Here is a 24,312-nt window from a genome sequence, read left to right as displayed (position 1 = left end):
TTAATTCTTAATAAACAGCCTTGTAAAGAGCTATTGAACCTTCATGTTGGTTGTTGGTCTGTGAAAAAAGATAAAACTCACATTCTCCCCAGTCCTGTTGCTATAGTTGCATTGGCATTCAAATATCAAGCAGTCAAGTGCATCTTCACTTGCTTGTGACATACCATCTTAGAACCAGAGTCATCCCCCCACCCCCAATCTCTCAAATCTTAAACAATGACCAAAAACAACGCAAAGCCGTATGAAGAATGGCGAACCCTGGCCATGGCACCGGTAATATAAGGCATCTGTTAGGCTGAGATTACAGTGATGGAGGATCAGAAATGTGAATGAAAAGCCTAATGCTGCATATCTGAAATTGCAAAAATGTAAAGAAATGAAAGAAAGCCACCAAAGGACTGCAAGTAAGTATGTTCATCAGTGCTGTCAGGGCTAAACAAGATAAAATTGTGGGCTCATTTGTTCATTTCTCTTGCTCCATCCTTGACTCTGTTTCTGTTCACAAGAATGGATTTTTCTCATTGATAAACATGGCACAGTGAGCATTTTATAATCCAACTATAATTGAGGATGCAGAAAATAACAAGGCTGGGTTTAGTTATTCCCATAAAGAATAACTGGAAAAACTGTGCCCTCAGAGGCTCAATTATTTTAATAGAAACAGGCTTATATCTACTTGCTGACTAAGGTGGAAAGTTATTATGTGTGTATTTGATGAAATATTTCTGAGTATCTTAATGCTGACAGATGCAGTGTAATATTACAAAGTTAAATGCTATAAAGGATCAATGAAGCCATGGATTCTTCTTTTTATTACTGTAAGACAAATAATGAAGAATTTCTAGGGTTTTTTTTTATAAAAAGAAAACTTCAATTGTTTCATTGAGTTAAATAATCTATATGGCTACCTATCTCGTAGCAACAACTCTGGGTGCCAGATAGAGGGTTAAAACTGAACCACAGTAAAATAATCAATCAATAACAAGGTCCAGGGTCAAAATAGTCCCAGATAGCATCAAAATGTAGAAAACAAAAGAGCAACTAACAGAGCTTGTTAGGTTGCCAGGTGAAATGTTTGTTGAAACACCCAGATTTTTAGTATCATTTGGAAGGCATAGTGGACTCATCCAAATCTATGGAATGATGCTGTTTCATGGGGCCCTTTTAAATTCTTCCCTTTTTCACCATTTTAAATTAATGAAATGAAGGGGGCTTAATGTTGAGGTAGAATATTCTTTGCATTTTTTTTTCCTCAGTGAAAGGGATTCTGGTTCTTTGTATTTTCAGAATTGCTTGAGAATTTCTTTGAGATTTCTCTCATAATGCTTTATATATATTGATATATAGAGGGTGTTACTACTGGTCTAAAAATCATAGGAATATTTCATGATATTACCCTTTAGGATTCGTTTAAAATATGGGAAGACAGGATGGCTGCAGACTGTATTATATATGATAACACCATGATCTTTCACAGATCTCGAAACCTAAATACCAGGATTCTCTCCCTTGCCTTCTTTCAATAAAAGTATTGTTTTTATGACATTTCCAAAAACAATTCTGTTTCATACTAAATGAGAACTGACAGGAAAGGGACACAATTTTTCTACATTTGTTCCAATTTAGAAATGAGGGTTCACAATGTTGGTTATGCTTGCAATTTTGATTGATGATTTCAATAGCCAAGGTGAAATATAGCTCCAATTAAACTATAGTATCAGGAGACAGAAATATTATAAATTCACTTTTATTTTATTACATTTCTTTAGCATATTTGTTTAACTTTGATAAACTCTTCCCTACTCCCTATGATAGTTATTTGGGTTGTTTTGAGTAGATTTCACTGCCTTAGAATTTCTCGGTGAAGCAAGATCCTTTCAAAATAACTTTAACATGGAAATGTACCACAGAGCCCAAACAAAGTTTAAATGATGCATGTCCTTTCAAGAAGCATTTTGAAAAAAAATCGTGCTGCCCTATTCAGACAATCAGTTCACATTTTGACAAAGTGCTAAGCTATTTCATCATCTTTTGGTTCTACCTGAAGAAAGTTAATTTAGTGTTCTTTGAAAATCTCTTTGGTTGGAATTTTAATCAGATGTCCTTCACAACAGTATAAATAGTCTTGTTCTTGAGGTCTGTACTTTTTCTCAATCATTTCGGAGTCTAGGAGTTTGTCATTCCAGTACTTATTACTGAGCCATGCAGACTGATGCCATCATTTGTTTTAGAAAATAGTGCAAATGCTGAGGCAGATTGCCACTGTGATGAATTTATTTAGCTCTGAGTTAAACTATTAGGTTCTTGGAATTCTCTGAGCTTGGTAGTTTCCTCTTCAGATATTTTACCACCAATGTAGCTATCTCTATCTCTAAATCTTTAAGTGTTTTCATTGAAAACCTGAAGAACTGCTACCAAATCAGCATATTAAAATTGAACTAGGTGGCCCAGTGTTCTAAGCATAAAGGTAAATTTTAATCTTCCTACATTTACTTTGTTAATCAAATAAATTCTAGACAGACCAATTTTCAAGATTTCTTATATAGCTTGTTTGCTTTAACAATGGTGTGTGTAAATATATGTTCATATAGGCTCTGCAGCATTGATTATGCTTGTTGACAACCTGATGATACACAGTTGCACAACTCTGCCTTGGGCTACTCAGACAGTGCTGCTAAGCTCCTTTCTCAGTGCCAGGAAACTATGAAGATATGGTGCTGGAGAATAGATTTCAGTTAAACTGTGGAAAAACTCTGTGGCTGTAAGTTTTAAGTTCTCTCCCCCAATCTGGAGATCTGCTATCCTTAACTCAGTTTGAGGGGTGGTTCATTTTCTCAGTTAACTCTGGCATGAGTTTGAGAGTCTTCTTCGACTCATGGTTGGTGCTTGAATGAGCAGGTGGTAGCCATGAAAAGGGGTCTTGATCGTGGTGACTCATGCTTTAATTATCTACCATTTGGTTTACCATAATGTGGTCTAGATGGGACTGCCAATGCAAAACATTTGGAAGTGGCAGCTGATTCAAAATTCAATGGTACAAGCAGTTACATTATATGAGAATCTGAAGGAGATGACCAGGCTGAGCCCAAGAGAAGGGTTAAGTGCATCATCAGTCTCGAGTCTGTTAACACACAAGAAATCTACGGTCAGCTCACCTTGAATTCCATTGCCTCTTATCTACTGCCAGTTTCATTTGACCATTAGTAGTTCAGATTCTTGTAGAACGTGTTAGCATGCATTAAACCTATATTCATGTGGTTCCTGACTTCTTGCACAAGACAGAATCCCTTGATATGCTCATATAACATCACAGTGAGTTGTACTGTTTCCCAGTAGGCTTCTGATTCCAATTCAAAATGTTGGTTACAACCAATAAAGCACTAAATGGCATAGAAATAGACTTTTTAATGGGACTATCAGTCCCACCACATCTACCATGGAAAGTATGCTCTAGTTCCCTCTATTAATCACTGCCATCTTGCTGTACCCACAAAGACACATCTGCTAGCTTAACAACAGGTTCAGTAGAAGAGGTACTGCAAAAGAACTAAAGCCAAAGATATTCATCATTCTTTCAGTAAGTTAAATGTGCAATATATTGTCTTTCTGTCTCTTCATTAGATAGCAGTATTTCATAACAGGGCTATTGTTCTTCAGCAACTTCTTAGCCATAAAATATGGAGAGCATCTTGTTCTATCAGATATAAAGTAGGTCCATACACTTTTTTCCTTTATCATATTTGACACATATTGCTATCATTTTCTATTCTCACAAGATTTCTCCATGCTTCTTTCATTTCTTTTCTGTCTCTTCACTGTAGGAAAAAATAGAGAATAGAAGAGAGAATCATTACTATCTCTAAAAAAAAATCCTCTAGGGTTTTTTTAATCAATTGGAAGAAAGGTAAAAGGCAGTGAAGCAAAATTGAGCCTCAGTCATTTAATTATAAGTTCCAGATATCATATTAACAATATTTATAATAGGACAAAGTTTTCAATTTCCAATTTAAAGAATGAAAATATACCAGGAGTGTAGATTAGGAAAATAAGCACCTCAAAATGAAAATATTAAAATACCAGGAGAAAATTTTGCAAAGAAAATACTTATACCACATTTGAGATGTTAAGAAGAAATAGTGTAGAACAAATCTAGAATTGGAGAAAAGGTAAAGTAAATGAAATCATATATAACAGATTTATTCCCCATTTCACTTGTGAAAGAACTACCAGAATACTAAATTAAAAACAAGGCTGGAAAAATCATTCTGGTTAATATTTTTCCATTGACCCATAGCCCTCTGCAGTGTACAGACAGATTTGAAAGTCCCTTATTCTCACTAGATTAAATATCCATTTTCTTATAAGAAACTAACAGGGCTATTGATACTTCGTTTAAAAAGGATTTAACCAGGGTTTCATATGGCATACAAAGATAAGCATTTTCTGAAGTTATTGAAGTTGTCCAGTAGTTTTTTTATATCCTTCAGTGACTCACTTTCCTGTCCAATTTTTCCCTGCTTGTGATAATTATGTCAAGAATTAAACACCTTGCTTCTCAGAAATTTGAGTATGTTTAAAATTTGGGGGAAGACATTGCATTTCCCAAGCTACAGCCTCTCTGGAAGAAGTCAATTTGTTTGACCATAACCTTAGGAAAAAGGAAAAAGCTAGGCAATAAAGAAACTTTTGAGACTTATTACATCTTCCTTCTTTGCTAAGTTAGCAATGAAATAGGATTTCCAAACAGCCCAGAAATGTGTGCATGTGCAGGGACTTATATGAGCAATTTTCTCCCTATTTTCTGGCTCTGCATTTCATGAACTAAGAAGAAGCAAAAACATTCAGTAAGGCTCCCCACTGACCCCTTGTGTCACTGTGTCGATTTTGCTTATTTCTATTGTTCCTTCACCATCGCCTGAATTGTGACACACTATCCAGCCATGGGGATGATGCATTTTCCTTCAAAATGTATGTGGTAGTGGATTTTTTGTTTTGTTTAGGAGGTGGGAGGGAGTTGTAATAAATACAAATCTTTTTATTTTCAAAACCACATTTTGAAAATAAGATAAAATAATAAATAAGATATAACTCTGCTGGGAAATTTTTCTTGAGTTTACGAATGGCCAGATAAGCCTCCTTACGTTTCTAATTTTCACAGTATGTTCTGGCAAACAGTACTAAGTGGCTCCTATGCTTTCCTATACACTTTGGGATTCTTTGGCTTCCCTTAACTGCTTCAAAGTGTTTCAGTTTTGCGTAAATGCTAAGCTACGTCTGGCATATATTCCCAGGTTCCAAACAGCTGTATCATTAGAAACAGCATGTATATCCACTGAACCAGGAATAAGAGAGTGAACATATTTTTCTAGAAGTTTGCTCAAGGAAATTCAATTTTGAAACTTATTTTCTTTCCCTTCCTTCTATGTCATTTGCAGCTCCATTTTATCTATGCTAAACATCCATGCTGTCAAATGCAAGGATAACCAATGCAAGAATAACTCTTGGCACCTTCTGTCAAGATTTCTGTCAAGAAGAATTCTTTTTTGCTTCAGAGCTCAGCTTGGACCTTTCTTCCCCTTGCTCCTTTATATTCATAACAATCGCCCAAAGCTCTGCATAGGGAATCCACAAATGTGACAATAAAGAGTCACTGAATGACAGGAAAAACCAAGCAGTATAGTCTGTTTGTCATAGAAGTACTGTAGAAGCCACCCAGAGTTACTTAAGATGGTCAGCCATATAAATCTCCTAAATAAATTTCTGCTCATGAATGAATTCTTTATTTTTGGAATTACCCTCTGTGTTCTGACTAAGGCTTCCTGAGACAGTAACAATCACAAGCTGTTCCCCAAAACTTTGTTTTTATTTCAACGGCTGTGAATTATATGGATTCACAGCCTGTAATGAGGCCCAAACAGTTTATGAATAGTCCAACAGAAGTCTGCCGCAGTCTTTCGGGGATAAGGCTGATAAACATCCACTTTTATCTCCCTTGAAATGCTACCAATGACTAAATTGCCAATTAACTGTACAAGGCCAAACAGAGCACAAAGTCAACACAGAACTTCAGAGTTTAAACCAACCAGAATGAACAAAGTTGCTTCCTGCAAAGGCTCATGTCCCTTTATTCCTCCTTTATGTCTTATGGGAGGGGCCAATCATCTCCAAGCCTTACTCCTGAGTCGCCCCTTTTGTCTTAACTGTTCTTGCCTTCTGGAAGCTCTGCACAAGCTCACACTGGGAACAGGCTCCCCCTGTTCCTCTGCCTCACTGATGTCCGATTCTGGAGGCTCTGGAGTCAGCACATAACACTCAGAAGTCCCTGGCCCCATCTCTGTGTTGGACACAGATCCTTCATCCGAGTCCTCCCCAGACTCCAGGACTGGCCCATGTTTTTCCCCATTGTCTGACTCTGCTGCCAGCTCTGCAGGCCACAACACTCAGGTTGACCAAGAAGCTACTGATAGATTTTTGCAGCACTGTAGGTCACCTGGGTGCTTTCCTGATATATTATACCGTAATCCCCATAATTCAGATGACTGTTTACAAGCTGCATGGGATGGGGAGATGAATCCCAAAATGTATGCTGTATAGTGAAACATTGGGAAGGGATGACCTACTAAATTCAGCTCTAAATACAAGTAAATGTATACAGTGTCATTCTATACCAGGGTGTCAATCTCATGGCCGGATGCGTTGCACTGGCCCATTCACCCCTGGTTTAGTGAAGGGGAAAAAAGTCACGATACTTCACATGACGACAACATGAGGCTACGAGTTTGACACCCATGTTCTATACCATTATCAATATTTCCTTAATTAAACACTATATCCAGTCTCTGATTTCCAAGAATCTTGAGATGGGAAGTATATGGTAGAAAATCAAACTAAGATCATTTATAGTGATGGAAGAATGGATAGATGGATGGATAGACAGATAAGACAGATAGACAGACAGACAGACTTCACCATCACACTTCATCAAATTAAATTCATTTGTTTTTTATCGATATACCAATCCAAACAGTAACATGGTCTCTGAAAAATGTCCAAATTGTGCTTTGAAAGCTAGCAGTTATGAATCCCATTAGTGGTGTTAATATCCTTGATATTGTTTTAGGGTGTTATATGTTTCATAAATGGTGCAAAGTATGCTTTAAAAAACAAAAAGCATTTTTATTTTTATAATCATGTGAATTTTAATTTTGTTATTTGATTGCATTAGCAAGATTCAACTCTACTGAACAAGTTATGTAAGGTCCCGAGTGGCCTCCCTTCATTTTTATTAAATACCTATGTTTTCTTCCACATTTTGGGATAAATCTGCTTCCTTTAAAGCAAGAATGTCACTGCAATTCCTCTTGAAAGAATTGGTGCCATTTTTCAGGCTCCTGTCCAAAACCTAAAAAGTGAAGTTTCTTCAGAGCGTTTGCTAATTAAAGGATTATGCCTTTAATGTAATTCATTTGGTATCATTTTCAAAGCATGCAAAACCCTATTTTGGATGTTTGATCTTTGCTGGTCCTGCCTCAGATACTTATCTTCTCATTCTACATTAGTCTTGAAAATGATATCCCTAATGATTCAGGACTAAGAAAGGAATATGAATATATAGGAGCTAAATATTAAATTCCAGATGTGGTAAGATAGATAATGCCAGATATCATAAGGAAGCCTTCCTATCCCTCTGAGCTCTTCAGATATATGTTCTGACTCTGCTGATTAGAATTGTCAGAGTAAAATCAATAATAAAATATACCTGGGGAAGATTATGTCAGCAGAAAAATGAGATAAGAATGATTTGGTATTGGAACAAAGGACCACCTGGCTTCTTAAGACAACCTCTACAAAGTTTTATCTAACAACATATTTTTAATAGGATTTTTTTCAATTCTTTATTCCAAAGTTTTTGGAATAAACTTCCAAGTTATTCCCAATTTTTAAATAGTGCTGATAGGAATGAATCAAATTGTGATTAAGTTTTGTTTACTCTCTTACCACACGACAGTTTCAACAATGGTGACAGAAGCAGAGCTCTTGAGATCACGGAATGATTTGCTATTCAGATAATTAATCACACAAACAACACCAATGTTAACATGTCAAGTGATGAGATTTCTTGCTTGCTATCATTTTAGTAGTGCTAAATTTGCCCCATATCACCCTTTTTTTTTGTTTCACATGAAGCTTCAAAATAACATCTGAGGAAATATGCTGTTTTATTCAGGTCTCAAAAGAAGTAGCTATTTTAAACATACAAACAAATCACTTACAAGATTATTCGTGAAAATCTGTACTAAATTGGGTATGTCAGCATTTCATCTGAAATTTTACTTGCTTCAACTATTTTGCTATCTTCACCCTAAATGACAAAAAAAGAAAGAAAAAACCTTAGCCTGAACATGTAAGCATTGGCTACTAATCCTCATTTTAAGCATTTTATGTTTGGAAATTTTAGGCATTTCCTCCCACCTTCCAATCAAAATCAAACTTTGACTTCCATGTAAGTTTATACCAGAACGTCAATTATTTCATTGTTAACTGTTTGTATATTTCTGAATGAAGTATGCCTCAGGTCTATTTATTTAAAAGTGTGATTTCATGTTTTTAAGAAATCATTTTCAACATTCACTTGCTGTTCTATTTGGCCAGTAAAATACCAAGATAGGATGCATTGATAACAACAACTAAGGTTTCTATTTATGTAGAACTTTATTTTTCAGATGTTTGGTTAACTCAAGGAAGGTTAATAACAGAAAGAGATGCAAAGTCATAGCTAGCTTAAACCAGTTTAAAGTTGATTGGGTTTCTCTTCTGCACTTAGATATGCACCTTCAAATCTATTGATCACAATTGCTAGGTTACCATGGTGCTCTGAGTATGGGTTGTTTGGATCTGAATAATTGTGATAAACCAATGTGATTTGTAAGATGTCATTTATGGTTTAGTATTTGTGTGAATCCAGCCATTGTGACTTATTGTTCAACAAATGGACCATTTCAGCAAATGTGTAAAGCCAGATAGTAGCTATGTTGTAGCAATCCTTTTGTCTTAGCAAAACATTTCTATTTCTCTTTAATGTGTCCACTAGAATATTTCCAGAAAACTTCCATAAGTGTAAACTGTAAAAATAGTGTATAACTGTAAAAAAAAAAAACAATTTATACAAGACAGATTTATATATAACTAGGTTCTTTGGGTTTAGACTATTACATCATTTGTTTTCCTTGGAAATATTTCTTCCCTTTTTACATATGGACCCTATTTACTAACTTTTGTATAACAAAAATCTAGTGTCTACTTTGAAGTGCTCGAATAAAAGCTCTTTGAAGTGCCTGAATAAAAATGGGACCACATTCTAGAAGCCAACAAATATGTTCTTTCTCCGAGGATGAAAAAAAAAAATGTATACCAATTCAATTTTGTTTCAAGATAAGCAACATTATGGTGAAAAACACAGGAAAAAAGTAAGAATCAACAAGGTAAAGAAACTAAAACATAAAATAGTGAGAGGTAGAAAAATATAGTTAAGTATTATTCACTATTCTCCTGCATGGTTTCTATTCTACATATCGTTTATAGCTAAAGCAGTTGACCAAAGGATCGATTACATTAAACAGATTGTAAAGGTGATATATTTACCTAAATGTTGATTCTTTGTATTTAACACACATGGTTTCTTTTGTACATGTTATCCTGGACTTTTGTATTTTATTTTTGTTTTGTATTTGACCTGATTGTCAGACTAATCAATCAATAAACTACCTGTTTTCCTGCATACTTTTTCTATTCTTGCAAACAATTGCTTCTGTCATATCCATACACTGATTTTGTATATTACTTTTGGTTTAAACTTCTCATCTCACCCTTGAGAACCTCATCATTCAGTCCATTTTATTGACCTTCCTTTTCCTTTTAACCAATGTATATTTCCTTTTCATTGTTTGTGTGTGAGAGAGGAATCGAGATATATATTCAGTCTTCATTCATTCGCACTGTATGACCAAGTAATCTCAACAAACTTCTATGGTCTCTTTTGTATTCAATTCACCTTCATTCAGTATCTCTTTATTCTTCTTCCAACCTTTTCTTGTTTTAGCTCTTCTTAATATAACATTAACATAATTCTGACATACCCCAATTCCCACTACACATTCAACTTTTATTTTTGTCCTGCTACACTCATTTTTAAAATGAGCAAAATGAGTTGAAGCATTATCCTATGCACTTCTGCTGACAAGCATTCATTTTTCACAACAGAATACATATTATCCACTATCTATCTACCAGCATGTGCATGCCTTAAACTTCTCCATTTTTCATTCTTAGTAAACATTCTTCTCAAGTACATACATAGGCATCAATTTCAAAACAGCATGCAACCTTCAAATGCACATAAGCATTATGGCAGCATGGTCTGGAATCATTTGTATACCACTGTTTGATCTCAGTCAGAAATACTTCCCAATCCAACTAGGAAATACTAGGGTAATAAACATGGAAATCTTAACTCTGACCTTTTCCCAAGGAAAGAAAATTCTGTTACGTCTTTATATCATATTGGAAATAAAGATGTACACGATGGATAAATAAGTCCCAGTGCTCCCAAATTGGTGGCTTTATTGTTCTTCACTGTGGAAAAAAACCAAACCAGAGCTGCAAATGAAAATACAAGGCATTTCATTAACAATTTTAATTACTAGCTGTTTATACAGTATGCAACTCTTGTTGAGTGTTCTGTGAACTCCTACAATTAATCCCCTGCAATTAACTTTGTTATGACATAACTTTAAATGAAAAGCACATGCTTCTGAGCCCTGGTGTTTGAATTTATGCAAATTTATTAATGCATGCAAATTTGCAATTTCCTGGATTTTTCTCCGAGGTTGCTGGCCGTTATTCATTTGTGAGTTTTATGTATAAAAATGGATGAGTGATGCCAGTACTCATCTGCTAGGCACTAGATGAAACAATTATCTCTTTTTTTAACTTCTTTTTGTTTTCATACTAGCAGTTTCATAGTGTGCAAGGAATGCTCAATTCGATAACTTTTTCCTAGCAGACCTGTTTAATGGTGTACTATTATAAGCACTCAGCATGTAGAACTACCAGGCTGACTAAAGATGTTAAGTTTTCCCAGCAAGTACACATAAGCTTGAAACTCTGGTAAGGGCATAGAAGGACAGTCTCCTCCCCACCTCCCTTCCCAAATAACATCTATGATTTCACAGTATGCGACAAATCATGTACCTTGACAAGCTGCCCCAATAACTAGATTTATGCTCTTAACCTAGTGGACATTTGTCTACTGAGGAAAAATAGAAAGTATAAACTAAATTAACCATAACATATAAAGAAATGCAGATATAGGTAGTCATGGAGTGAATCTGTCTTCCCGTTGACTTTGCTTGTTGGATGGTCCCAAAAGGAGATCACGTGACTCCGTGACACTGCCACCATCATAAATATGAGTCAGTTGCCAAGGGTGTGAATTTTGACCATGTGACCAGGGGGATGCTGCAACAATCATAAATGTGGAAAATGGTTATATGGCACTTTTTTCAGTGCTGTTCTAACTTTGGTAACGAAATGAACTGTTGTAAACCAAGGATTACCTGGAATAGGAAAGAAAGAGAAAGCTGTGCCATGTAATATGCTTAGGATGTCCTCTACAAAGGATATCAGGGTGTTCATTATCCTTAAACAGTATGCAAAGAGTTGAAGTGATTTGTAAATTCTACTTAAGCAGAAACTTTAATTAATGGTCAGTATCATTATTAAGTTGCTTGAGTGGTGCAGTGGCCTTGAGGTGGAGCTCGACTCAGGAGGCTGTGAGTTTGATCCTAGGCAGCGGCAGATATTTCTCTCTCTGGGCACAATGTGTTTTGACCCAAACCCTTTTCCAATAAAACAAACAATAACCAAAGGGAACAGAAACCTTTTAATGAGTCTTACGAATCCCCAATTAAAAGGCTGCTGCAAACTAATTAACTTTGATAAGCACAAACCTCACCAAAACTGTGTGAGACTGCCAAGAATCACAGATAAGAAATATTTCACAACATAAGAGTCTTCAAATATCAACGTCAGATACTGCAATGTCCACGAGGCTGAGTTTCAAAACGTCTTTGCTTCTTTCAAAGAACTTTCACTTCACAGCTGGCTTTTATCTTCTTGAAGAAGGGACCATTGCCTTGCAGCCTTATTCCCAAGTCGCCATGTTTTCCTACAAGCAGCCCTGTGCGCACACACACTTGGCACAGGCTCCTTGGGAACCTCCTCATCACTGCTGTCAGCCCCCACAATCTCTGAAGGCAGCAGTCCACTCCCTAATGGTCCTGGCCCCTCATCTGAGTCCTCACTCTCCTCAGCCATTTGCACCTGCTGCCAGCTAACCACAACACAATGATTAAATATCTGCTGCAAACTCTGCATTGCTGACAGGAAGGCCATCTGGCCAGTAAACACTCAGCTTTATTCAGTTGCTCTAACTCCACCTGATGCAAGGGATTACAGGGTCATTAAAAGAAAAAAAAATATTGATATCTTGCTGATATACTCTCAGCTTATAAGAATCAAGAGGTCATGGAGGGATTTTTTCTGGCCTTCTCACCAACATCGCCATGCTCACAGACAGGACATCCCATTGGAGTTCATGCTAAATTTGATAGGTTCATAAAGGTCACAGAGGACATTGATGTAGCATGGAATAGTCAATGCTGCAAAAGGAGAGTTAAGTTTGGAAAGATATTTCGGATGGTTTTAAATTTTTCATATTAAACGTTTTGAATCTCCATTGGAGATTTTCAGCTATCATGCCTTAAAAACTAAATGATCTATAAAATTCAGGGGAAGGAGGGCTTCAAGGACCCAGAAAAAGATATTGAGGCCCCCAAATTTGCCTACTTATTTTGTGAAATTTATTCAAGAAGACTTCTAAGCAGATGGTGTGTAGGCAGGCTTTTTTTGTATGTGTGATTGTGTATATACAAACCAATATTAAACCGTCTAGTCAGAAGCAGAAAATGGATTCATTTTTTTCTAAAGAACAGGAATGAAGAAGATGCTTGAATAGGTCTCTGATCCATTAAAAAAAAACCCAGCATACCTGCTATTACTAAATCGAAAGTCCTTTTGTTTCCTTCTATAGCAGCAATAATAAAATAATCACACAAGTATGTCCTTCACAGATATAATTGTCTGCATGAGGCATTCACATGAAGAACAAAGATACGATTTTTACAGAATTTGTAAAGATTCACAAAGGAAAACCTATTCTATATAATCTACAATATCATCCTGCTCACAGATACAGATGTTTTATTAAATGTAATTTTCTTTAGCATGCCAAGGAAGAATTGTCATACTCGTGGTTTCAACCTCATGGGCAAATGGTGATAAGTTTTAGTTTTCTGATTTGAGACATGGATGAAAAAACTCTCAGCCCTAAGTTACTGAAGTAGTATATTTGCATTCACTCATTTAGTTTGACTTTCTGTTTCTGAAGCAAACTACTGCGGCAAGACTAGAAGGATACTAAACATCAGGGGTATCAAACTCAAGGCCTGAGGAGTGCTTAGATCCAGCCCGCGGGGCCACCATGTAAACAGTGAAGAGCTGGCCTACAGTGCCTCTGCCAGTGAAAATGGAGCTTGGGAGGTTTGTGTGAGGCCCCTCCGAGCTCCATTTTCTCTGGCAGAGGGTTGCAGGAGGCCATCATGGCCAAAACGGAACTTTCATGCCTATTTTCACTGGAAGAGCGCTCAAGTGCACCTATTACAAGTGACGTTGTAGGCACTCCTATTACAGGTGACATTGAGCTGGCCAGGCCCACCCCAGGCCCCCAAGGTCAAATATAAGCCTGTTGCATCCCTCAATGAAATCGAGTTTAATGCCCCTGTTATACGTGTATTGCTAATACATAGCAATCATAAGCCAAATTTATGTTCTCAGCAGAGATAAGTTGAGACTTGTTAACATCAGTGGTGGGATTCAAATGTTTTTACTACCGGTTCCACAGGCATGGCTTGGTGGGCATGGTGTGGCTTAGTAAATGTGGCTTGGTGGACATAGCTTGGTGGGCATGGCAGGGGAAGGATACTGTAAAATCTCCATTCCCAGCCCACTCCAGGGGAAGGTTACTGCAAAATCCATTCCCTCCCCACCCCACTAACCTGCTTTCCAGCTCCGTTCTCCTGTGCAGGGCAACAAAAGGAGACCCAGCTGATCAGCTGGGGTTTGAGAGGCAGAGAATAGATGGGGGTGGGATCAGTCCTAGGTGGTATTCCAATCTACTCAAAATTTCCACTACCAGTTCTCCAGAACTGGTCAAAATCTGTTGAATACCACCTCTGGTTAACATGCTATATTTGCATTTTAAGGAATATTGCTCACATTAACAAGTTTACATAACATTTTTAAATATTAACACACCATTTGAGCTAACTCTTTTCATAATGCACTGGTGCCTTTTGCCCAAAGCTGCATAAAGAATTACATACAAGCAGGTAAGCTAGTAATGAAAAGTTTCAATACTGCGATGAGTATCTTGGTAGGTTGAAGGAAGAGCAGAGCCAGGCCTTGAGTGCTTCTGACAGCCAGCCTTCCTAGCACTACTAATCAAAAGGCATTGTGTAGCTTTTCTAAAGAGGTTCATAAAATTCTATGAATAAATCATGATGTTTTCCAATCATAAATACCCAAGATAACTGAGCCACAGCATTGGAGGCACTGACTACTTTATACTGATTGGAGCTGAAGGTCTTAATTACTATTGAAATTTGGCTTTTTGTCAAAATGAAAGCTGGTTTTGGGGAATGTAGCAAACATGCAAGTAGATAGGTTTCTGAAATAGTAGCACCACACACCTTGTTCAAAATAACTGCTGATGGTAGGATGATAAGTGGCACAACTGAAGATTGTACAGTTGAATAAATTCTCATAGGACATATATTCCAATTTATGCAGGATATTAAGGACAACTTTATGCAATGATTGTTTAGCCTACGCTTGAAAATTTCCAACAAGAAAGAGCCCACCAAGGAAGAGAAGAGAGATAATTTGTAACAGCTAGAAGGCAACTAGTGCTTAAAAACACTAAAAAGCTGTTTCTTCCTGTAATGATCTGAAATAACTCCAACAAAAAGCTGATAGTGGAACATTTAAGACATCATAATGCTGTTATTATGGACCATCTGTCTGTCTGTTTCTTGTCTTGAGCAAATAATTAGAAACTGCTGCCTGCATAGAAAGAATAGCAAGGCCCTTTCCAAACATAAAGTTGGGGATCAGGTTTGTAGCAGTAAGATGGTTCTTATTGAATTGCTGCTCTCACCTTTTAAAGGTAATTCTGAGAAAAATAGGTAAAAAGCATTAACTGAGAAACAACTGCAGTTCTAAATAAAACCATATTCTAAACAGAAGAAGGGACATATCTGGGATCTTTTCTGGAGTCAAAGTAGCTCTTCAAAGGAAAGCAGGGTATACCAGCACACCTTCTTAGGTTTTTCAAATGTAATATATATATTCCTTTAGCTTTTCTTGTGTTGCTTCCTTTAAATCACAGCAATATACTTTGAGTGCTTTAATTTCACAAAATGCTATTAAGAAGTATTATTTATGCAAAATAGTTCACAGCTTGAAGGATAAAATGCCAAGAATAATAAATTTTGTTGATTTATTTGTTTGTTTTAAGAAAAAGGAAATGAAATGCAAAACAAAGGCAGCAACCGAACAAGATGTTACAAGCTGTGTTCACACAATTTGTATTAAATCAATTGAATAAACTATAATGAATTTTATTGCTCCTGTGTGGTAAGTCATAAAAAGTTCTTTAAAAAACATAATGGCTGGCTTCAGGAACACAATAAGTCCTCGGACCAAACAATGCACACTGTGTTGTATCACATTGTATGAGCCCAGGCACTATCTGATGATTCCGCAAGTTGAAGAAAGATGTTTTGGTCTCTCTGTTTGTTTCAGTGATACAATGATTATTACTATTTTTAACAGAGTTCATACTGACTTACAATATTAGTGTACTGTGAAATTGTAGAACAATAACAATTAATTGCGTATGTCCTTCAAATTGGTGGCCTAGAGATGACGACATTCACCTCCCATTCAAAAGGTTGAAAGTTCAATCCCAGGCAGTGACAGATGTTTCTCTATCAGCGTGCATGAACTGTGAACTCTACATAGGTATTAGAAAATGCAACCTGCTAATAAATGCTCCATTCAGTTACCCCAACTCCACCCTAATAAAAAGGAATTATAGTAGGGGTGGCTTCAAAAAATTTAGGAACCAGTTCTCTGACCGGTTGCTGGGTGGGCATGGCCATGGTGGGCATGGCCTAGTCAGCCTCCTGCACCACCATAGGCAGGCATTTTTGCTTTCTCCGGGCTCTGGAGGCTTTCCTTGAGCCTCCAAGAGGGCGAAAATGGCCTCCCCAGCCTTTGGAGGCCTTCTGGAGACTGAAAATGGGTTTGTTTCCAGCCTTCTGAAACTTCTGGGAGGCCTGTTTTTCGCCTTCCCTGGGCTTTGGAGGCTTTCCTCAGGAGGGTGAAAATGGCCTCTCTGGACTTCACAGGCCTTTCTGGCCTTCCAGAGCCTTCAGGATGCCCATTTTTCGCCCTCCCCGAGCCTCCACGCACTTAGCTGGGATCCAAAATGGGCTGCACAGAGAATCCTGGGAGTGGTAGGGTGGCGCGGGCAGTGCCAGCCAGTCGTTGCAACTACTAGTTCAATGACCCAGATATAAAATGAGCATCTGGTTCACCCAAACCAGTGTGAACATGTAGCAGCCCATCCTGGATTACAGGGTCACTAAAAAAAAACAACAACTGGATCCTTCTTGTTTTGTTTTACATAAATTATTGCTTATTATATTGTGAATTTCTCAGAGTCAGCTTGAAGTTGAGTAATGCCTAATTTTATATAAAGAAATGGTTACCTAGTCTATTGTATCAAGTGCCTGAGAAGAATTTTCTGCTAAATTCAAATCTCACAATTAAGTTAAGCTGCAATAAAGTAAGGTGTCTGTGATTTACACATAACTGGGTCTGACTAATAATGTCAATGGTGTTACGTACTGCCAGCAATCCTCACAATACAATTGTTCTGCAAAGAAAGGAAACCTCATGATCTGGTGTATCACCAAACCAAAATAACCAACATATTACCAGACAAATATTTCCCTGAAAAACTCAATAAAATTAAGGCTATTTTAGGTTAACACTCTTGAAAAAAAATAAGTGAATTAATATATATATGGATCTTTGGTTGTTCGGGTTTTCTCCCGCGTAAGATTCGAAGTATCTAGGCAAAATAACTTTTTAATATATATAATAGGTAATCTTACTGGTAGTGGTAGGTTTCAGGTTGCATTCCTACTTTTTTCTCTCTCTTTTGTCAACTGTAATAATTTTTATTTTCACTTCTGTGGCCACTGTAACCTATGAACTGGAGACATTTTCCATTTACTGCCAACACGTTTATGTGGGTTTTGATGCTTTTAACAATTCTACAATAGTCTACTTCACACTGTGTGCTTTCTGTAATCAGTGCTTTTGCGGGACACAATTTTCCACTGTAAAGACAGACCTCAGGCCTCTTTGTCTTTGGAGCTAGGGGCAAAAAAACTTGACTCCTGAACTCCAAATAAGAAACCCTTGTACAAAAGGGTGGGGGGGGAAATTGCTAACACAGACTAAAATAGCTTAAGGTTAAATTGTGACCTAAAACATTTGATTCATAGGATCCAGAGCATATGTCCAAGTATTTCTGGCTTGTATCATCTATCTAGGGACTATGAATTACTCGTCTGGCACACTCACTCATGCATGCAACATAATATATATCAAGCAGAAGTATTTCCTTCATAAATATCTTGCTTGCTTTATATAATACGAGAGCGAGCAAAGAATATGTTTAAATATATATTTACTTAACTTTATTTTAGGAACTTTGCAAAAAAAAACCTTTGCAATTTGAAGAACTTACTGTGAGCAAATATTAATGCACCTTCCAAATGGACAACTGTTTAAAATCACAATTGCCAAAACATCTCAGGGAGGTGTTTACCCAAGCAGGATTTGAACAGTTTGATACAATGGTTAGATTTGGGAGATTCCATTCTATCCCATACAATGAACGTAACATGTATCTGTGAAATTGACGAGATAGAAGATCTGACCCATATATTATTCAATTGCTGTTTGTATAAAGAGGTGAGAGATAAGTACCTTGGTCCACATATTAAACGTATGGTCCAGTGGGAAGCCCATATTAAAACAACTTATCTCATGTGTGGCCAGAATCTGAAAATGGCATTTAATACAGCACAATTTCTGACTAAAATGGTACGACTTAAGATCGGCATATGTGGGCCTGATTGGGGTAGATTTCAGGGGTGATATAGAAGTACAATTTTATGTCATTTTATTCTATTTTACACATTTATGTATTAAATTAATGTATTTTATCCTATAATATTGTATTTTGCTCTACTCTCATTTTAAATTGTTTGTCTGGAATTTTATCAGTAGGCTAATCAATATTTCACACATATATAAAACTATGATTTGAAGAACTTACTGTATAAGCAATAAAAGTGAAAAGAATTTCTAGAATTTCTAAGAATATATCTAGATGCAGATACAAGAGTTGTATGTCTAATCTGCTTTGTGTTCATGAAGTATACCCTATATCGAAAGATCAAATAGATTAAAAAGGCTGTTGCTAAAAAAGGAAAGCTATACATTAAGCTGAAAGGAAGGACCACATGTCAGGAAACATATGATAAGATGCCTTCCACCAAGCAAATAAAAATGAAGTCCTTCCATTCCTTAAAAGGTTGACTTGCTTTTGAAGACTCTCATCACATTGGTTTAGAGTATAGACTTACACTTGAATCTTCATTTAGGCTTCAGACAGGACATTCACAGCTTGGCTTCATTCAGGAAACTCTCCAACCTTATGGGGGGGGGGTGTTTATGATTGGCAGACAAGAAGCTGTGTCCATGCCCTCTCTTCCCTATTGCATTAGCTTTGTTGACATTATCCTGGCTATAAGCTACTTACAGAGAAGACAGCATGTTAGTACATTTGTGTTGAAGGCAATTCAAGATCACAAAAATATAAACTAAGCAATAGCAATTACAACATTTCTTTTCTTCTAATAGGAGAAAGCACAAGAATAGAAAAAGGAAATTCAAATTGGCACAGGCATTTTAAAGCAAGTATAGGCCTTATTGTAGACCCAATACATAAAATATAATAACAAATTAAAAATAGACTCAAATCTAATAACTGAAACAATAGAAACTGTCCATAGCAAACCCTTGGATGTGAAATGTATGAATAAATACTTTATCAACAATGGAAGCTCTGTGTTTTTTTCTTTGTCACTCAGTATCATACTATAATTTAAAATCACAGTATGGATCAATAAATGAAGGCTACTCAGCATGTTATAAATCTTGTGTAGGTTATAATTAATGTACAAGCTTGGGGTATATTTCTGTATATTAGATATCTATGATCTTTGCAATCAGTAGCATGGCTTTACACTATGTGAAAAAAAAATTAACAATGAGAAAACATGATCCAGTTTAAAAGCAGTTTGATGCCCAACTAATGTAAATGAGCAAAACTTGATTAATTTTATGTCACTGGCAATAATCTACTACTTATTTTAACTTTGCTTTCTAATTTTGTGCCTAGCTTTGTAAAATACATCTTTTATAAAAATGCATATTTTCCTTTCTTCTTACCTTCGTCATTTCCTCAGTAAGGTAAGGTGTTTCCATGAAAATAAGACTATCCAAAAAAATAAGCCCTAGCATGTTTTCTGTGTATGTGCCCAATATAAGCCCTATCCCCAAAATAAGCAAGCCTTACTTATATTTTAAAAAGTATACGTATTTCAAAGGGGTCTTAAAAATAGTTCCTTGTCCTGCAACTGCTCCCTTTTCCATACCAATGAGTTACTTACATACTGCTAAAAATGCCAAATTCTGAAATCAATATAGACATATTGATTATGTTTTGGTAGGACTCATTGTTCGAGAGGTGAGCATTGAGATTTCACGGCAACAAGTTGAAGAACTCTTTGGACCCGAAGATTACTGGTGCCAGTGTGTGGCTTGGAGTTCTGCAGGCACAACCAAGAGTAGGAAGGCCTATGTCCGTATTGCATGTAAGTATTCCCTTCTTTATTTTGCTAGAAAGCTTTTTTAAATACTGTAATCAAATTAAAGTTCTTTCATTATTTTGCTTTGTGTGAGAATCTGACTCATTCCATTAAACTTTCATTAAACTTTTATTTGTGGTAGCATGTATACTTTACTGATTTTGCTATAATATCATAGGTATACTTTTTGTACATACAAATATTTACTGAAATCTCTTGTTTAAAGTGTTCCTTCCTGAAAGATAAGTTAAATTATTTATCAGGTTTGTTTATTTTTATTCTGCCTTTACTACTTTAGAAGCAACTCAATGTGATAAACATACATAAAACTCCCTCTCCTATTTTCCACACAAGAACAACTCTGAGAGAGAGAGAGAGAGAGAGAGAGAAAGAGAGAGATTGGCCCAAGGTCACCTGGTTGGCTTTCCTTTTTTTAAATTTATTATGAAATTTATTTGCCACCCATCTCATATCCAACAAATGTCATGCCTAAGACAGGACTAGTACTCACAGTCTCCTGGTTTCTAGGGCAGCGTATTAATCCCTAGACCAATTGACACAGACTTATTATCTCTTCTTTTAAAATTATTATTATTCCACTCATCAGCCATAAGTCTTCTTGTTTATTGTCTATTTTTGATAAGTGTTATTTTTGGAGTAGGATAAAATACTTTTTATTCTATTCCAGATAGTATACTTTTATTGCTACTGCATCTTGTTTGTTATTGTTTTTAAAATAATACTTGGAGTGAGTTCTTTTGTGATATTTCTTTTAAGATCAAAATTTGATCAACAGTACAAAGCAATTCAAATCTAAGTGAAAAGGAAAATCATGATTTAAAAAGTATAGATTCTACGTTTTAGTATAGATGAGGAGATAGATGCTATATAAATTTTATTAATAATGAGTAGAGCCATGGCCTAGAAATGAAGGCACTCTTTCCCCACTCAGAAGGTTGACACTTCGATCCCAAGCAGTGGTAGATGTTTCTCTGTTAGGATGCAAAGAGAAAATGCCTTCTGTGAACTCCACATAGGTGTCAGGAAGGGCATCTAGCCAGTAAATAGTTAGTTTCACTCAAGTCATCCTGACTCCACCCCAAAACAAAGGAATTAAAAAGTCATAAAAAGAAAAAAAACATGATTTAGAAATAAATATGTGACACTGAAAAGCCAAGAACAGCAAATAATAGTTCAGTACATTCAAATTAAGAGAAATATTATGACCTGGAAGCTGAATGAATATTCCCATTTAATATTCCCATTCAACATCAGTAATTGCAACTTCAGCATAATGGTTTCTCAAATGCAGTGTGGTACATCAATTGCCAATGAAACTGTCATCAAAAATAGAAGAGCCAAGTTGTACAAGTTGCGACCTCAAAACCAAGCAGAGCTCCTCCAAGAATTTTAGTTGAATTGAATTATTACTGTGACAAAGGTGAAAGTATGAAATGCATAGAATTTATTGTGTTAACAATATTGGAAGCCATTTCTGCTGCTTTTTTGTGCTGACTCTATTGACATATGTAGGATTCTCAAGTCATTCAAAAGATAAATGTTGTTCCAGTTCTGAAAAGCATTACACAACTTGGCAATAAAACCTCTTAAGTTTAGTCACTTGATTCTCCATATTTATTTACTACGCTGAACATAAATTGCAAAAAGTGGAAATGAGTCTGATTGTTAAACATATTGTGAATACTTCTTTTGGTACTGAAGAGTAAATGAAAATGAATAAGGTTTCATTTTATTTTTTTCAAATTCACAGTTCAACTTCGGATATTTATTTTCCTTGATGGATTCATGAACTTTAGAGTTGCACTATGTAGATCCATTAATCTGTCAGAACTGAAGTATGCTGCAACTAATGGCCTTCCATCTAGAGAAACTGTCTTCAGTCAAACAAATACTTGTTTTATCCAAATAAAGCTTTTGACAGGATAAATACAATCCATGGTATTAGATTAGAACTGTGTAATCATTTCATTCCACTGCTTTTAATAAGTTGAAGAAAGAGTGGGTAACAGTCTATTTTGCTTAATAGAGAAGAGAATAAGATTGCAAAAAGGTCCTTAACTTATATCCATCTTAATAGTATTTTATTTCTTCTACTCTGTTCTTCCCTTCTTTCAAGGTGAACTGAAACACAGATACTCACCTTACTGTACAAATATTTAATTTCCATTAATTTCCAAAGAGAAGACTCTCTTCTAAAGCAGTATTTGCACTGGAGATTCTCTTTCTACCATCATGTGGATAAAATGAGTTTACTCTAACAATGAAAGCCATGGCCATTACTCAGAGTCAGCCTTTCTTTGCCTTTGGGGAAATGAAATAAACAAGTTTTGGTGAAAGTTCACTGGAAACTGTCTATCAGTCTGGCATTTAGCCTGACATTTTAGTGAAAGGGAATTGCACGACTATGAATAAATTCGAGAAAACCCTTTTATCAGAATGCACAATTTTTCCATGAAACACTGTAAAAGCTATTAAAATCAACTATTATTAAAATAAACAAGAATTCTTAAGACACGTAAAGAATCTTGAAATAGAATGCTTTGTTGCAGTAGCATCTACTAAATCCTAATGTTCAAATTTCTAACTACTCCTAAAGGTTGGTGCTTTTGTTGTTTCTTTAGTTTCATGTATACGTTTCTCTTTTTTGGGGTGATGCTTACAACTGATTACCAGTGTAAGAAACAAATGATTACCTAGGTCAGTTTTCCAATACCAAAGTGCATAAATTAAAAAAAAATCCTAAACTTAAAAGCCAGACCTACATGTTTTAATCACTTGACTGCCACATCTAGAAATTACATTCACAGATGAATTAAAATCATCATGTTTATGCTTACTAGAGCATTTTTAGTCCATCAGCTGCATAAGAGTTGCATTTCATCCATTATATCCTATTTCTAGTAAGTGGAAGTCAACCATATTTAAATTAAAATATGTTAACTTGACAAGTTGTCCTGGTGATATTCAACAAAGCATATCGCTTACACACCTTATTTTTCCAGGACTAGCTAAAAACCTAAATCAGCAGTGCATCTTGTTTGTCTTCTGTTTAACCATGTATCTTCTCCAGATTTAACAAACTTATTTTACATGTGAAACTAGACTAGGGTGGTATAACACATATTTCTTTTTGTGGATCTAAAATTATGGATGGAACATGATTTTTTTTTTTATGAAGAGCAATGAAGAGACAGCATTGGCAATCAACATTTGTTATGAGTTGTTATCACTGAATATATTTGAAAGAAGTATGGTAGCTCAGTGGTCTATCTCAGAAGCTTCTGGAGCCAGAACGTTTTTATTATTATTTTATAGCACTTATAAAAAGCAGAAAGCTGGCTAGGAATATCTGCACTTATATTAACAAAGTGCTTTTTACAGATTTTTCATAGAACAAATTTTATAGTACCAAAACAGACTTCATAGAACAAATCTACATGATTTATCTCATGTACAGTAGATGAATCATCTTGTCTACTAAAACTGTGCTGCCGTGATTTTAGTAGGGCTTGTTGCTGGATGCATATATGTAATGTTTCTGTGATCTTTAAAGCTCAAATGGATAAACATCTGCATGTTAACTATGCTTCCATATCTCCCAGTAACAATTATATAAGTATTTATAGAAAAAGATGCAAGCCCTAGCATTTTACTGAGAGTATGTTTTTGGCAACAAGCATATATTTAGCATCTGGGGAACTTTCTGGCTGTTAAACGTCAAAATAACTATTCATTTAAAGTACTAGTAATGAGTCCAGGACAAATTGAAAAATGCTGAAATGAATTTTTTAAAAAACTATGTTAAATTATGGAACGTATTTGAATATGTTTTTTTGCCAAGGTACTCATGACAGATTGTCAGCATATCATAATTAGATTTTTAATTGAAGTTATTGTTATCTAATGTATCAGGGTAGTTGGTATGACTGTAATTAGCTTCTTACAGTAAGATTTATAGATGATATCTCCTCCTCTTTATGTTGAAGTTCTTCAAATATTTTACTTAAGTGTGATGAAATGATTCAAACCAACCAGGAATATATCAAAAAATTGTTGCTTATTAGCTACTTGTGACACACTAGCTCTTCATGTCAATTGA

The 24,312-nt window shown here is 35.8% G+C and overlaps 1 protein-coding gene across 1 annotated transcript in view; it reads left to right on the top strand.

Annotated features, from left to right (window-relative positions):
• Positions 1-24,312, top strand: part of UNC5C (unc-5 netrin receptor C) — a 353,437-nt gene that overhangs the window by 199,201 nt on the left and 129,924 nt on the right. The window contains exon 3 of the mRNA XM_087935919.1: positions 20,055-20,198. Within this exon, the coding sequence (XP_087792045.1) occupies positions 20,055-20,198 (144 nt within the window). The remainder of the gene's footprint in view (positions 1-20,054; positions 20,199-24,312) is intronic.

The sequence above is a fragment of the Pseudonaja textilis genome, chromosome 6 (genome assembly GCF_049901715.1).
Source record: "Pseudonaja textilis isolate UNSWEBS1 chromosome 6, rPseTex1.2, whole genome shotgun sequence".
Classification (NCBI taxonomy): Eukaryota; Metazoa; Chordata; class Lepidosauria; order Squamata; family Elapidae; genus Pseudonaja; species Pseudonaja textilis.
The sequence above is the reverse complement of the archived record's forward strand: the minus strand, read 5'-3'. Positions and strand labels throughout refer to the sequence as shown.